This window comes from Pipistrellus kuhlii, unplaced genomic scaffold (genome assembly GCF_014108245.1).
Source record: "Pipistrellus kuhlii isolate mPipKuh1 unplaced genomic scaffold, mPipKuh1.p scaffold_m20_p_3, whole genome shotgun sequence".
Lineage (NCBI taxonomy): Eukaryota > Metazoa > Chordata > Mammalia > Chiroptera > Vespertilionidae > Pipistrellus > Pipistrellus kuhlii.
The window spans coordinates 181,963,195-181,978,184 of record NW_023425529.1 but is presented as its reverse complement, the minus strand read 5'-3'; the positions used below and the strand labels follow the sequence as shown (position 1 = coordinate 181,978,184).

General features: G+C 50.5%; 1 protein-coding gene across 1 annotated transcript in view; it reads right to left on the bottom strand.

The window, feature by feature from the left end:
- Nucleotides 1-14,346, bottom strand: part of ENPP6 (ectonucleotide pyrophosphatase/phosphodiesterase 6) — a 59,806-nt gene extending 45,460 nt beyond the window's left edge. The window contains exon 1 of the mRNA XM_036458150.2: nt 13,859-14,346. Coding sequence (XP_036314043.1) covers nt 13,859-14,099 — 241 coding nt within the window. The 5' untranslated portion in view covers nt 14,100-14,346. The remainder of the gene's footprint in view (nt 1-13,858) is intronic.
- Between the last annotated feature and the right edge of the window lie 644 nt (nt 14,347-14,990).

The window sequence follows — 14,990 nt, the reverse complement described above, 5'->3', positions numbered from 1 at the left end:
GGAGGGCTGCCATGGTTTGGGACAAGGCCAGCTGGCCAGGCTGCCGGGGAGCGGGCCAGACGGGGAGGAACCGGAACCTGGAATGAGATCGACCACAGACCCCAGCTACACCAGGGACATCCCTGGGTGCCGGGAGGCCATGATGACAGGAGGAATGTGGCGGTGGTGTGGCTCGGGGCCCGACAGGAGAAGCATGTTCGATGTGAAGAGGAAGGAGGGAGTGTTGGGAGCCATCAGAGTTGAGACAAGCAACTCCGTCTGAAGAAAATACAACTCCATCTTAGAATTAAGTTCCTTCTAGCAGAAGTTATGTGGTGCCCTGCGGGTTTGGCCAGAAGCTAAAGATAACCTATTGCTTAAGGACACATCCTGCTCCGGAAGATCCCTACAACGTCCCCTCCCTGATCCTCCCTCCCATAGTTTGCCCCGCCTTGGAATGTCCCCTGCAGCAACCTCCCCCTACAGCCTGTATATATATATATATATTGCAGCTTCAACAATAAAATTCGAGGCTTGATCAGAACCCTGTCTTGCCTCCGTTCTCCGTGTTCCTTGTTTTTTTCATTCTCTTAGGTGGTCTCCATGTGCCCTCATTGTTGCCCCGAGAGTCGGGGCTCTGGAGTATGGCCGGGGCTTCGTTAGCAAAGAGTGGACCCTCAGCAGATGAGGCACAACAACAAAAGTATGGAGGCCAGAAGACAGAGGACATGAGACTTCTACCGTGGGGTCCAAAATCAGTTCCTGGCACTGACCCAGTGCAGTCCAACAAGCACCATCAAGTGTCTCCTCTGAGCAGGCACAGGGCCCTGACACTGCCCATATTCCCACATTCTCCTGCCCTTGAGCAAGTGTAGACCAAACACAGGGTGGGGTGCAGGCTGGCCTGCAGGGGGAGCCTCGGGGAGCCACCTGGGGAGTGGGAGCTTCAGGGCTGGTTGGTTGCCCTCGTCCTGCTCCTTAGAGAGGCAGCTTCTGGAGGTGAGAGTCTTCAAAGGGCAGTGACAGAGCCTACACCGGGGCCTGGCCATGGCTGGCTGTGGTTTGTAAGCTGGCAGCACAGACTGAGCATACCAAACATTGCTCTAGGCCCACTGGGCTGGGGAGCTTCCTGTAAACAACCCCTTTAATGTGATTCTGTTCCCTGAAGTCCCAAGGAGAGTGCAGTGGACAGAATGTCGGTGTCCTCTCAAACCTCATCTATCGAAATCTAATCCCTAATGTGAGGGCATCAGGCTAAGGCTGAGCCTCTGGGAGGGGATTAGGTCATAAGGGTGGGGCCCTCGTGAGTGGGATTAGTGCCCTTAGGAAAGGGACCCCGGAGAGCTCCTGCTGTCTTCCCGCCATGTGAGAACTCAATGAAAAGATGGCCGTCTGCTGCCTGGAAGAAGGCCGCACCAGCACTGGCCCCGCCAGTGCCGAGATCGCACCCGCCCAGCCTCCGGAACCGTGAGAGATGCATGCCTGTTGCTTGTAAGATGCCCAGTCTGCGGTACTGCCACAGCAGCCTGAACGCAAACAGGGGCTTAGCCAATGCTAAGTGAACATGTCTGCTAGTCAACCAAAGATGAGCAAGTTCCGATGGATCCAGATAACCCTTTCAATTTGATATATTTTTAAAAAAATATATTTTATTGATTTTTAACAGAGAGGAAGGGAGAAAGATAGTTAGAAACATCGATGAGAGAGCCATTAATCAGCTGCCTCTTGCACATCCCCTACTGGGGATGTGCCCGCAACCAAGGTACATGCCCTTGACTGGAATCAAACCTGGGACCCTTCAGTCCATAGGCTGATGCTCTATCCACTGAGCCAAACAGGTTTCAGCTCAATTTGATATTTTGAACAGATAAATCATACTGTTCAAAAAGAGAGACAGCCGTCCCATGTATTTGCTTCGCCTATCCATCCAGGGGGCCCTCCCATAAGAAGCCAGTGCCTGCTCTCTATGTACCTTTAGAGATGATTTTCCCTCCTGGTGGCCCCAGATGGTGGTGCTTCTGGTGCCCGCTGCCTCTTCCCTCCCTCCCCAGGGAGTCTGGCTGGACCCAGGGCAGGGGGTTCTGCCTCCTCGCACGGAGCATTCCTGACCACAGACTGGGGGGACGGGTGTGAAAAACTTAAAATAACTGGCTGTGGCCTGGCTTCCGGGAACATCTCCGCCGAGTGGCTTCGTGGCATTCTTCAGGGACTGCTGGAAGCAAGCGTGAGGACCCTGGGTACTTCTCTGAGGTGCCAGCGTGTCCTGGGGTGCCCTTGCCTCTCTGGTGGACTCTGGGTGGGGCGTGTTGCAGGCCAAGGGGGTAGACTCGAGAGGGCCCGCCTCCTTCACCAGAGACAACGCTGAGCCCTGGGGGAGTCCACGTGGCCCGGGAGGGCTGGTGTGGCTTTCCATTGTCCTGGGCCGGAGCAGGGTGGGCCGGGCAGCATGCTGCAGGCGGGGCCTGTGGTCTACTAATGAGGGACTGAGAGCCCAATATCTGAGGTTTCTCCCAAGTTCCTGTGTTTGCTTAAGGTTGTGCCTTCCACCTGTAGATCAGTGTTCTCCGGTCCACCTGAGAGCCACGCCCTCCCCGTGCAGATGAAGCCTCCTGCTTAGGGACCAGGGCGCACTGCACGGCGGGTGGCCTCCTTTGTCTGATTTGTGAGCACAGTCTGGAAGCAGAGCCCACGCCCAGGGCCCCCTCAGGAAAGCACTGTGGGGGTCTGGCCCACTTTATCCACAGGCACAGGACCTCCCTCTGCCACCTCGCACCCTGCCGGCCACGCTCTCCAAGAGTACAAAGAGGTGGGCTTGTGACCATGGGGAAGAGGAGCAGGCAGTCACTGAGCACCCCTGCCAGTCACCCTCTCCCTCTGCCCTGACCTCCTTGGACCCTCCCCGGGCATCCTGGAATAGAGCGCATAGACCAGCAGTCACCAGCCAACCTTTCAGACCTCGCGGACCACCAGTGGGCCACGGACCACTGGTTGGTGACTGTTGGCCTAGAGTCCCCATGATCAGCAAACTGTGGCTCTCGAGCCACATGCGGCTCTTTGGCCCCTTGAGTGTGGCTCTTCCACAAAATACCACGGCCTGGGCGAGTCTATGTTGAAGAAGTGGCGTTAGAAGAAGTTTAAGTTTAAAAATGTGGCTCTCCAAAGAAATGTCCGTTGTTGTCCTGTTGATATTTGGCTCTGTGGACTGATGAGTTTGCCGACCACTGGGCTAGACCACCCCACTTTCTGCACTCACTGAGCACACGGCTGACCCCAGGCCTCTTGGTGGGAAGCAGTGAGAACTCGGGAGGGAAGAGGGCGTGACTCATCCCAAGTCCCAGGGGGTTGCACAGACTCCAGAAGGAACCTGGCTGGCTGACTCCCCCATGCTCACCCCGCCGGCTTTCCAGCCTGCTTCCTATCGGTTGTGCTGGTGGGACAGCCTGGGCGCGCAGACAGGGCTGCACAGGCCCAAGGGGACGGGGCAGGGAGCCTGGGCTCCCCACACACCCGGAGCATTCATCCACAGCCCAGGCCTGATGCAGATGCTCACACCCATTCTCACAACCACCGCTGGTCCCCTCCGGTCCCTCCTCCTCAGGAGTGCATGCTCTTAGGGGCCTGGGCCTGGGGTCAGGAGCTACCTCCTCAGGTGCAGAGCACCCGCAGTGACCCCAAAGTCCGTGTGCGATGTTCACCTGGCAGCCCTTCATCCCAAAGAGCCAGCCCACCCGTGGGGCCCGGCCCTTCCCCGGCCCCTTTCTCCTCCCTCTGGAAAGGGCTGAGGGCAGATGGTTATGATCCAGCACAATATCCACCGAGAGCCAATGCTCCATCTTCTCCAAGAAGCCCCCCAGCTGCCCGCCCACCCCGGAGACGGCAGACAATGGCCTCATTCACGAAGGGGGCTCTGAAACCTGAGGAGGTGCTGCCTCGAGTCTCCAAAATGAGCGCTCACGTGCTGACTCAGGCTCCCTCGAAATTTGCTTTCAATGCCCTCTTACCCGTGTTTGGCACCTGGCACTCCTGATGAGGCCTGGGTGGGAGGGCACGGGCCTGTCACTCAGCAGTAGCGGGAGGAGGTCAGCCCTCGGTGGCTCTGGGGGGGTGGACCTTCTTGAGAAGGGCTGGCTCTTGTTATAATCCAAAGCTCTCACCACATTCGGAAACTTTCCCCACTGCCCTACCCACTTCCTCTGCAGTGCTGGTTCCCAGCAGCTGAACACCATGTAGCAAGGGGTCCCTCTCGTCACCATGGAAGCCAAGAGAAACACGCCTTTGGAGAAGTGGCCCTTCAGTGCTGTTGAAGGAGCTGAAATAATGACGTGCGGGAGAGACGAGTCTTACAAATTCTTGGAACACACTCTTTTCTCAGGGCCTGAGCGGGTCAGTGTTCTCCGCGGCTGCCTTTGGCCGACCCCTCCCTGACCCAGCCCGCCTCTTCAGGCAGCTTAACCAGGGCCCCTTAAGACCTCTGTTTTCAGTAAAAACCTGTTGTTAGGTGTCCCCAGGAAGTAAGTGACAAAATTTAGGGGGGAAATCATGCAGGTGAGAAGATAGACTTGATTGTGCTTCTGGGAGAAGAGTCCTCACCCGCTGAGTGGCAGACAGAGAGACAGGAAGCCCATTGCCTGGATCCCCTGGCACCCACAGAAGCAAACTCTCCCCCCCCCCCCCATAGGTATTCTACACGTTCTTGGACGGACTCTCCTTTAAGACGTTGTCTCTGATCCCCTGAAGTCTCAACTCCAGGTAGATATTCTACTCCAACTTGAAATTTATTCTTATGAAACTTTACCTCCCCAATAAACAGTCCCCCAAACTTTCTCTTCTCTGCTCATAGGGGTCCCAGACTCCTGAATACCTCACAGCCTCGGAACTGATGCAGGATCCCTTACTTTTCATTCTTCCATATTCTCTCGTTATCCGATCAGCAAGTTCTGCCTCAATGGCACTCTTCCAATTCAACCACTCACTCCGTCATCAAAAGAAAAGATGCTCAAATGTTTCAAGTGAAAAGGGAGAAAAGATGAGCTCATTGGATTATCTTCCATTCAGAGTTCTTTTTAAAAATGTTTTTATTGATTTCGGAGTTGAAGGGAGAGGGAAAGAGAGATAGAAGTATCAACGATGAGAGAAAATCATAAATTGGCTGCTTCCTGCATGCCCCCTACTGGGGATCAAGCCCACAACCCAGGCATATACCCTGACCTCTTGGTCCGTGGGTCACACTCAATACTCAGCCACACTGGCCAGGCTCAATTTAGCTTCCAAAGCCTTCCACCAACTGAATGTCTCTAAAGAAAACAAACGCATCCCTCTCTAACGCTCTAGCACACACCTGAGTGGTGAATGTTGTGAGCACCTCCCGTCTTGTGAATGCGTCTCTGACTTTGCTTATGTTATGTCCCTCAGATCAATCATTATAGATTTTTTTTTTTTTGAAGACCTGGTTCAAAATTCATCTCTTGCTACCAATCTTTCCACTCATCCTTCAGTGTCTAATTCTAGTTCCACCTTCTCCTGGAAATGTTCAAGACCATGGTAACCCTCCCAGAGCTGCAGATACGTGGGTCTCTAACTCATTCATTTTCATTAAGACCCACAAGGTTCTTCCAAAATGCAAGTACCACCAAAACCGGTTTGTCTTAGTGGATAGAGCGTCAGCCTGCGGACTGAAAGGTCCCAGGTTCGATTCCAGTCAAGGGCATGTACCTTTGTTGTGGGCACATCCAAGTAGGGGGTGTGCAGGAGGCAGCTGATTGATGTTTCTCTCTCATCGATGTTTCTCTCTCTCTCTCTCTCTCTCTCTCTCTCTCTCTCTCTCTCTCTCTCTCTCTTCCTCTCTGTGAAAAATCAATAAAAATATACATATTTTTTAAAAATGCAAGTACCCATTCCGTGTCCATGATGTTAAAGATGATTCCTGCACCCACTGCACCACCCTGACTTACTGGCATCCAGTGAGCAATAGGATTTGCTGTGGCCAATGAAATGTTAGTGAGTGTGACTTGTGACACTGCTAGGTAGAAGTTTTAAGCATTATCACATCGTTTAGCCATTTTCCATTTTCCCTTGGCCATGAGACCAGCATGTGTTATTTAGAAACTGCTTTTTCAGCCTGGGTCTCAAAACGAAGAGGAAACGGGGCGAGTTCATCCTCAGTGTTCATATACATGAGTGAGAAGCACACCTGAGTTGCTGTAAGCCTCTGGTGTAGCTTGTTATTGCAGCACAGGTTAGCCTGATCTTACTGATACAGTGTGTAATGTGGAGTCTTCAGAATGTTGACTTCTGATTCTGACCTCACCCCAAGCCTATTTGGCCAAGTTTATTTTCTCCATTCTACTGCTAAATAATATCAAAATGCAAAAGAACTGCTTCATTTCCAAAAACCAGGAAGTCACATAATCCATGAGCTTAGGTCTTCTGCAGCAAACCCATAGCTCTCTCCGCGACATCAGGTGTCACGGGTTGAATTGTGTTCCCCAGTTTAAGCTCTGTCTCTCAGCGTCCATGAGTGTGACCTGATTGAGAAACAGGTCTTCACACTTGTCAAGGTAAGATGAAGCCATTAGAATGACTGGTGTCCTGGGAAGAGAAGAGACACATACAGAGACACACGGAGAATTCCCTGTGACAGAGGAGGCAGAGACTGGAGGGATGCAGGGACATAACTACAGGCCAAGGAAGACACGCACAAAAAGCTAAGAGGAGGCATGGGACAGTTCTCCCAGGAGCCTTCAGAGAGAGTGTGGCCCTGCCGACACCTTGGTTCTAGGTTCCTGGCCTCCAGACCTGGGAAGAAATAGTTTCTGTGGTGTTAAGTAAGCCACCAGCTTGTGGGAATTGGTTACAGCATCCCCAGGAAACCAGTACACCAGACTACCTCAATCTCAGGGCAGAAACCACCGGAAAGCCTCAATACATAGGTTTGGGAGTGGCAGTAGTCTGTCCAGGAAAACATTCATTCTACTAGCCACGTAGTCACCCTCCCACCTGACTAGTGTCCAAGAGCTATCGTAACCATGTGCCACAGCTGGTGGCTCCAACCACAAACATCACATTTCTCATCATTTTGGAGGCTCGAAGTCCAAGGTCAAGATGTCTCAGGGCTGGTCCTTTCTAAAGCCTCTCTCCTTGGCTTTATCATCTTCTCCCCGCGAATTCCCTTGTCTTCCCTCTGTGCCCACCTGTGTCCTGATCTCCCCTTCTAATAAGCACACCAGTCATATTGAGTTGGCAACTCCCCTCCCCGGCTTACTGACCCCATTTTGACTTAATTACCTTTTGAAGGACCCTATCTCCAAATACAGTCACAATGTAAGCATTGGGGATTGGGAATCCAACTGACAACTGAGGGGGTAGGGGGAAGGCCCGCACACAATTCAGTCCATAACACCATGTTTCAAACATAGAAGTAGCGTCTCCCAATGTTGACAGCCTGGCCGCTTGAGCAATCTGAGAACACAGGGTGGCCCTGTCTGACCCAGCCCTGGTCCGACATTCAGGACCACACACAACTCGGCCTTGGCTGTCCCCTCACGGCTGTTTGTGAAGTTGGGAACCGCTTGCCTTTCTCACGCTTTGCTGTGCCCTCGGCTCTCATAGCTTCAGCAATCTTGGTTGAATTGGGCTCTCTCTCAGGCTACGCCAATGGCTAGCATTCTGGTTAAATTCCCAACAGCTTTGATCCCTCACTTGGCACAGCTCCCTTCTCCTTTCAACCCTCTCGCTGCCACCAACTTTATCATCAAAATCTGAAACAAAATTGATAGACACAGTTTGAGACATAGGATCATTAGACATAAATGGTAACCAGTTCATCTCAAGGACTGCTAATTGCTCAAATAAAACAAAGCATAATTCCAACCTTCTTCTTCTCCTTATTAATTTAGTAATATCTAAAAATCACTTACTTATATGTGAACTCTAAAAAAGACAAGACAAAAGAACTAATGAAAGAAAATAGAAACAGACTCATACAGAGAACAAACTGATGGTTGCCAGAGGAGGGGATGGGAGATGGGTGAAAAAAAGTAAAGAGAAATAAGAGGTATAAACCTCTACTTAAAAAATAATTAAGCCACTGGGTAGAGTGTACAGCACAGGAATATAGTCAATAATATCACAATAACTTTGCACAGTGATATGCAGTCACTAGACGTATCCTGGTGATCACACTCTAAGGTATACAAAGGTAGAATCACTGTGGTGTACATCTGAAACTAATAAAATATTGTGCATCAACTATATTTTAATAATAAAAAAAGAAGTGTCAAAGAATTACAAACAAATGTTGCCATTGGCCTTGGTAAGTGTCATGCCGATTGAAAACCTACTCAACACTCTCTCTAACGCATGATCTGGAGTGAACACACCACTGTTTTTCTTCCATGGATTTCATGTGAAACTTTAAATCAAATGTGGATTTAATTCAAAAAGAGGATAACCTTACGGAAAGATCCACAGTCATACTAACATAGACAGCACCCCAACAGCCGTTCCTCTTGTGGTTGCATTTTTAACCTCAATGACGTTGAGTCACACAGCTCTTCCTGAAGAGAGCTTATGCGTCCAGTAAGGTAGACTGACCCACACAATGCTGGTGGCTCTCCCTCCCGGCACAGAGCCCACCTTACTCAAAATGCTCTCACCCGTTCCTCCAAAAGGAAGAAACCCCTCTCTCCTCTGGTCCTTGGTAGCATGTTCGGAAACTACCCGTTGGTCTTTGTGCATTTGTTTGCTAGAGTTGCCACAGACTGGCTGGCAACACAACAGAAATGTACTTCTCAGTTCTGGAGGCTGGAAGTCCAAGACCAAAGTGTCGGCAGGTTTGGTTCCTGCCGAGACCTCACTCCGCGGCTTACGGACGGCAGCCTCTCACCGTGGCCTGTTCTTTCCACTTCCTAACAGGCTCCACTCGAGGGCCTCGTTTTAACTTAATCACCTCTCAAAGGCCTAATCTTTTTATATATATATACATTTTTATTGATTTCAGAGAGGAAACGAGAGGGAGAGAGAAATAGAAACATCAATGATGAAAGAGAATCATTGATAGGCTGGATGCCTCCTGCACACCCCAAACTGGAGATCAAGCCTACAACCCACGCATGTGCCCTACAGGGAATTGAACCATGACTTTCTGGTTCATAGGTCAATATTCAACCACTGAGCCTTGCCTGCTGGGCTAAAGACCTTACCTTTAAACATGGTAACACTCAGAGGTATCAGGGATTGGGAATTCAACACATCAGTCCTTGTCATTCATTTTAGAATATTACCGGGTAGTTGAGGTGCTTCCGTCCTCAACTTGAGTGTAACCTTCCTGGTAAAAGGCCCTCTTTTAAGATCCTGTGTCCCCAGGAGTCAATGGTTTGATGGATTTTTCCGATCACTATTTTCCCAATCACTATTTTGTGCACATGTATCCCGATACACATATAACTTGAAGGAGAACATAAAATCAGCTGCAGGGGCATTATGTCAATGACTGGGCTCGATTTCTGAGCTTCCTTCCACATCCTGTTCATTTCCCATCACTGGCCACGTGGCTCCCTTCCCAGGAAATTCTCTTTCCCAGGAGTTTCAGACATTCGCTTCCTTATATGTAGGCCTACCAAGACGTGCCATCCTTCTAGTTCCCTCTGTGAAACTCTACTTAAATCCCTCTGTATGGCTCGTGTTCACATCTGCATCTGGTGGCAACCTGAGAGCTGGGGAAACTGAGACAGTGCAATGCCTTTTGCCCCAAGACTTCCCGCATCCCCCAGACACTGAGAGGACTCAACCCAAGCTCTTCCAGTTCCAAGGACAAGGCTCTGTCCAAGAACCCAGGCATCCTCCTCCCGCTAAGAGAAGAACACCAGGGCCTTGTGTCTTATGGGCAATAATTCCTGTAATGAGGTGAGGTGGTAGTCTCACCTACGAATCCTGGGGAACCCTGAAACAGCCTCCCTTTCAGAACCCAAAGCATCAACATGACTCTTTTGTTGGTTCATAAAATGCTCCAATGCTCAAACCATATGTTCAAGTATAATTCCCCATGGTTATATTCTTCCTTACATAAAAAAAGAGAAATTTTTCAACATCAGGTAGAGAAATAAGCATGAATGTTGGGGGAAAGAGTCTGCACTTAGCCCTGAGTCTGTTCCAGGGTAGCAGAGCTGACACCAGCTTCACAGCCTGGCCTCTCCGGCCTTTGCTTCCTCAGTGGGTACCAGAAAGCCCTGCCCAGAATCATCCACACATGAACACGAGCCTTGCTAGACACGTCCTGTGTTAATATTGCTTCTAGGAAAGGGGGAAAGCTGACCTAAGTATCGAGCAGTCTTTCCCATCAGAGTGTACATTTCATGTTACCATCTAAATAGATATAGACATAACAAGGAGCTTCAGTTTGAAAGTGAAGGTGAAACCCAGAAATCAACCCAAGCTCAATTAACATTTGACAAAGAAGACAAGAGCATACAATGGAGTCAAGAGTCTCTTCAATAAATGGGGTTGGAAAAATTGGACAGATGTATGAAAAAACAATGAAACTAGACCAACTTACACCATACACAAGAATAAACTCAAAATGGTAAAACACTTAAATGTAAGTCTGAAACCATAAAAATCCAAAGAAAACATAGGCAGCAAAATTTCAGACATCTCTCATAGCAATATGTTTATAGATACATGTTCTAAAGCAAAGGAAACTGAGGAGAAAATAAACAAATGGGACTACATCAAAATAAAAAGATTCTGCACAGCAAAAGAAACAATCAGCAAAATAAAAAGGGAGCCCACTGCATGGGAGAACATTTTTGGCAATGATACATCTGATAAAGGATTAATATCCAAAATATATAATGAACTCATACAACTTAACAAAAGGAAGACAAAGAATTCAATTTAAAAGTGAGCAAAGGACCTAAGTAGACAATTTTCCAAAGAAGACATACAGATGGCCATGAGACATGAAAACATGCTCAAAGTCACTGATCATCAGAGAGATGCAATAAAAAATGACAATGAGGTACCATCTCACACCTGTCAGAATGGCTACCATCAACAAAAAGACAAATGACAAGTGCTGGCGAGGATGTGGAAAAAAGGGAACCCTAGTACACTGCTGGTGGGAATGCAAATACTTCAGCCACTGTGGAAGACAGTATGGAGTTTCCTCAAAAAACTAAAAATGGAACTCCCATTGATCCCAATTCTAGAAATATACCCTAAGAAACCAGAAGCACCAATCAGAAAGAATGTATGCACCCCTGAATTCATAGCAGCACAATTTACAGTAGCTAAGATCTGGAAACAGCCCAAGTGCCTATCAATAGACCAGTGCATAAAAAAGCTGTAACACATTTATATTATGGAATACTATGCAGCAGTAAAAAAAGAAGAATATTTTACCCTTTGAGACAGCATGGAGGGACCTAGAGAGTATCGTGCTAAATGAAACAAGTCAGTTGAAGAAAGATAAATATCATATGACCACACTCATATGCAAAATCTAAGTAACAAAATAAACTGCTGAATGAAGTGGATCCTGAGACATGGAAGCATGGAACAGAGTGCAGAATCTTGGAGGGAAGGTCGGGGAGGGTGGCTGGGTGGGAGGTAATCAGCCAAAGACCTTGAATGCATAGATGCATAGCCCATGGACACAGACAAGGGGTGCTGAAGGCCTGGGGCGGGTTGGGGGGATGGGGCTGGCTGGAGGGAAAAGGGGACATATGTAATACTTTCAACAATAAAGTTTTTTTTTCAGAAACTGGTTTGGCTCAATGGTTAGAGCATTGGCCTGCAGACTGAAGGGTCCCAGGTTTGATTCCGGTCCAGGGCATGTACCTTGGTTGCGGGCACATTCCCGGTGGGAGGTATGTAGGAGGCAGCTGATGGATGTTTTTCTCTCATCAATGTTTCTAACTCTCTATCCCTCTCCCTTCCTCTCTGTAAAAAAAAAAAAAAATCAATAAAATATATTTTTTAAAAAGAATTATTTTTTTTTTAAAAAAAAGAAGTGAAGGTGAAATCTTTGCCAAGCACTTTGGGGCGCTGCCCGGCCCCCCATAGGAAGGACGCGTGACAAGAGCCATCCCTGAACCCGAGGCCTGTCTCTGCGTGGCGGGCGGGGCTCAGTGCCAATCACTCCTGGTGCCAATGTCAGGAACGGGGGTCCCACCAACAAAAGCCCGTGTCACTGGCCCGACCCCTCTGTGCAGACGGCAATGGGCCCTTTGACTCCCCGGAGCCTGGCTTTCTGAGATGGATTCTGTTTGCTCCCTGCGGAGACCGGGCACTGCACGTGGCAGCTATGAATGGGGTCTCCCGGGAGGCTCTGCAAGCGGCTGGAGGGGGTGGTCTGCGTGTGCGAACCTCCTGGGACGGAGCTGCAGTCGGGCTGTGACACACAATGGCATCTATGTGTGACCCGCGGGCTGCACACTGCTTCCCGGCGAGGGGGGCGCACGCCCAGGGGGGACCAGCGGGCTCTGTCTCCCCCTCCCTCGTCTCAGAGAGGCTGCTGTTTGTCTGCTGGGGAAACATTTTAAAACCAACAAATGCATTGTTCTTCAGCACAACCCTTATTTTCCCCCTGTCTCCATGCCTTCATTTCTAGTTCTCCAAAGTCTCTTCCCTTTTCATTTGATGGCATTTTGATGGGCCTCTGCCCAGAGGACGCACACAGGAGGTCAGATATGCCCATTGTCTTTGCAGGCTGAGCTGTGCTGTGGGGACCCATGAGGAGATCCGGAGTTCTCATCCCCTTCCTGCTCTCATAACCGACAGCGCTCCCTGCGCTCAGAGCTCAGCAATCGCAGCCATCACGGCGTGCCCTCAGCACCCTCCCTGGCAGCTGGCTCAGTTCCTCCTGGGAGTGGCTCGCTGGACCTCACACAGGTCACTGGGAAGCCAACAGGGAGCCAGAACCCAACTGCATGCGCAGAAAGTCCCTGCTGAGCAGACGGGACAGGACCATGGACTCACACTGACCCTCTGCAATCCTGAGGGAAGGCCGCCCCGGGCCCCAGCCAGCTTCCTCGCACCTGGGCCCAGTCTGCGTTAGCTGGCATGTTTGTCCTGTTTTTTTATTCCAGAGAAGAAGGGAGAGGAAGAGAGAGATAGAAACATCAAGGATGATAGGATCGAGCCCGCAACCCGGGCCTGTGCCCTGACCAGGAATGGAACCGTGACCTCCTGGTTCATAGGTCAACGCTCAACCACTGAACCACACTGGCCGGGCTTGTTCTGCTTGGTTCCATAACAGATGCTACCGGTGAACAGTGGGAATCTGAAGCACAGCACACCTCTTCTCTGTACCGTGTCACCTGCCCCCAAAACAGCCAAAGGGCCGGGTGGCGTCGCTAAGTGATACTTCACAACCCGACTGAGCCATTCTCTCCTGCGACCCAGGAATGCACGTGGACCTCGCACAGCCCAGCACGTTGATAAACATGCTGACTCCCCGGGGATAACAGGTGACTGCAGGGCAAGGGGACGGAAGGAATATGCTACAGGCTCCTGAGGACAAATGGGCCCTTGAACGTTGAACTTGGAAAGCACGGGGTTAGCCAGCATTCTGAGTTGCACACCGAATAGCCCCCTTTTCCAATCACCCATCCGCTCAGCTCCCTCTGCTCTCCACTCTCTGAGAATCCAGAGCAGGTCCTTGGGATAACTTCCGGAGAACAGCACAGTGAAAACAACAACCTCGGCCGAGAACACAGACTTCCTGTCTTTCCCCGGAGGTCCCCGGGGACTAGGGGGACCTGAACATGCACATCAGACTCCCAGGCCAGGCGCTGAGGGGCCCCTGTTGGACGCCAGCACCCTCCTCACCCCCTTTACCCCACTCCCACCCCTGCCAAGCAGAGGACCAGGCGCTCACCGGTCATCAGGGTGTAGTAGTTGGGATAGGAGAGCGTGGGGAAGTCGGGGGTCAGGTAGTCCGCTTTCACCCCCCGGCTCACAATCTCCTTCAGCCCGGGCAGGGACTCCAGGGCCTCGTCGCCGATGTAGTCCGAGCGGAAGCCATCCAGCAGGAACACCAGCAGCTTCCGGGGGGCAGCGGCTGGCTGGGCCAGGCCCAGGGCGAGGGCCAGCAGGAGGGCCGGGAGCAGTGCCGCCATGCTGCCAGGAGCCTGCCGAGCCGGCTGGCACGGTCGTCCCCGTGCAAAGACCGAGGATGGAGAGTCTGTAGCTCTTCTCTCTTCTAGGGGCTGGACCTTGACTGCTGGCCTTCCTGAGCCAAGTTCACTTTCAGAATTTAAAGGTACAGCACCCTTTTTTTCTTTTTCTTTTTCTTTTTCTTTCTTGAGTCCTCTATGAGCATTGATTCCAAGCAGCAGGTCATCCACAAAAATCGGCTCTGCAGCCCCCCTCAGAAGCCGGCTGCTCTTATAGGGTAGGACACAGATTACACAGGCAGGACAGAAATGGGGAAGGACGAGGCTGGGGCGGGGGCAACAAGGTTGTTCCTCTTTCCGTGATCTCCGGCAGTTCTTGAATGGAATGGGCCGCATTCCAAGGATGACCCCTCCCCCTAGATCCGAGGTTGACTCCCAGGTCCCCACAATTCCCAGCTAGGTCAGAAGGTCCTTTCCTTAATCCAGGCGATCCTGGTTAACAGAGCAGGATTAATATTTCCCATAACAACATGCAGTGGTGTCTTACAACTAATTGATCACAGCCAGTTACAGATTTCTTTGTTCCTTCTCCACTCCCACTGCTTCACTTGACTAGCCTCAAAAAGAAAAAAAGAAGAAAAAAACAATAACTAGCCCCCAATATTCTATTTTTTTAATTAATTAATTTTTTTTTGCCCCTAACATTTCCCCGCTGCTGTTTCTATCGTCTCATAGCTGTGAGATTAGTTTTAGATAAGAAGTCTCCGCATCTGTTTCTGCCTTGAAAGCAGCGCCCAGGATAGAGTTCACCACGCGCAGGATCCTGGGCATGGTTTCTGTCAGCGGAGGACTGTCGGGAAGATGAAAACAGCACATTCCTTCCCGTTCCTCCCA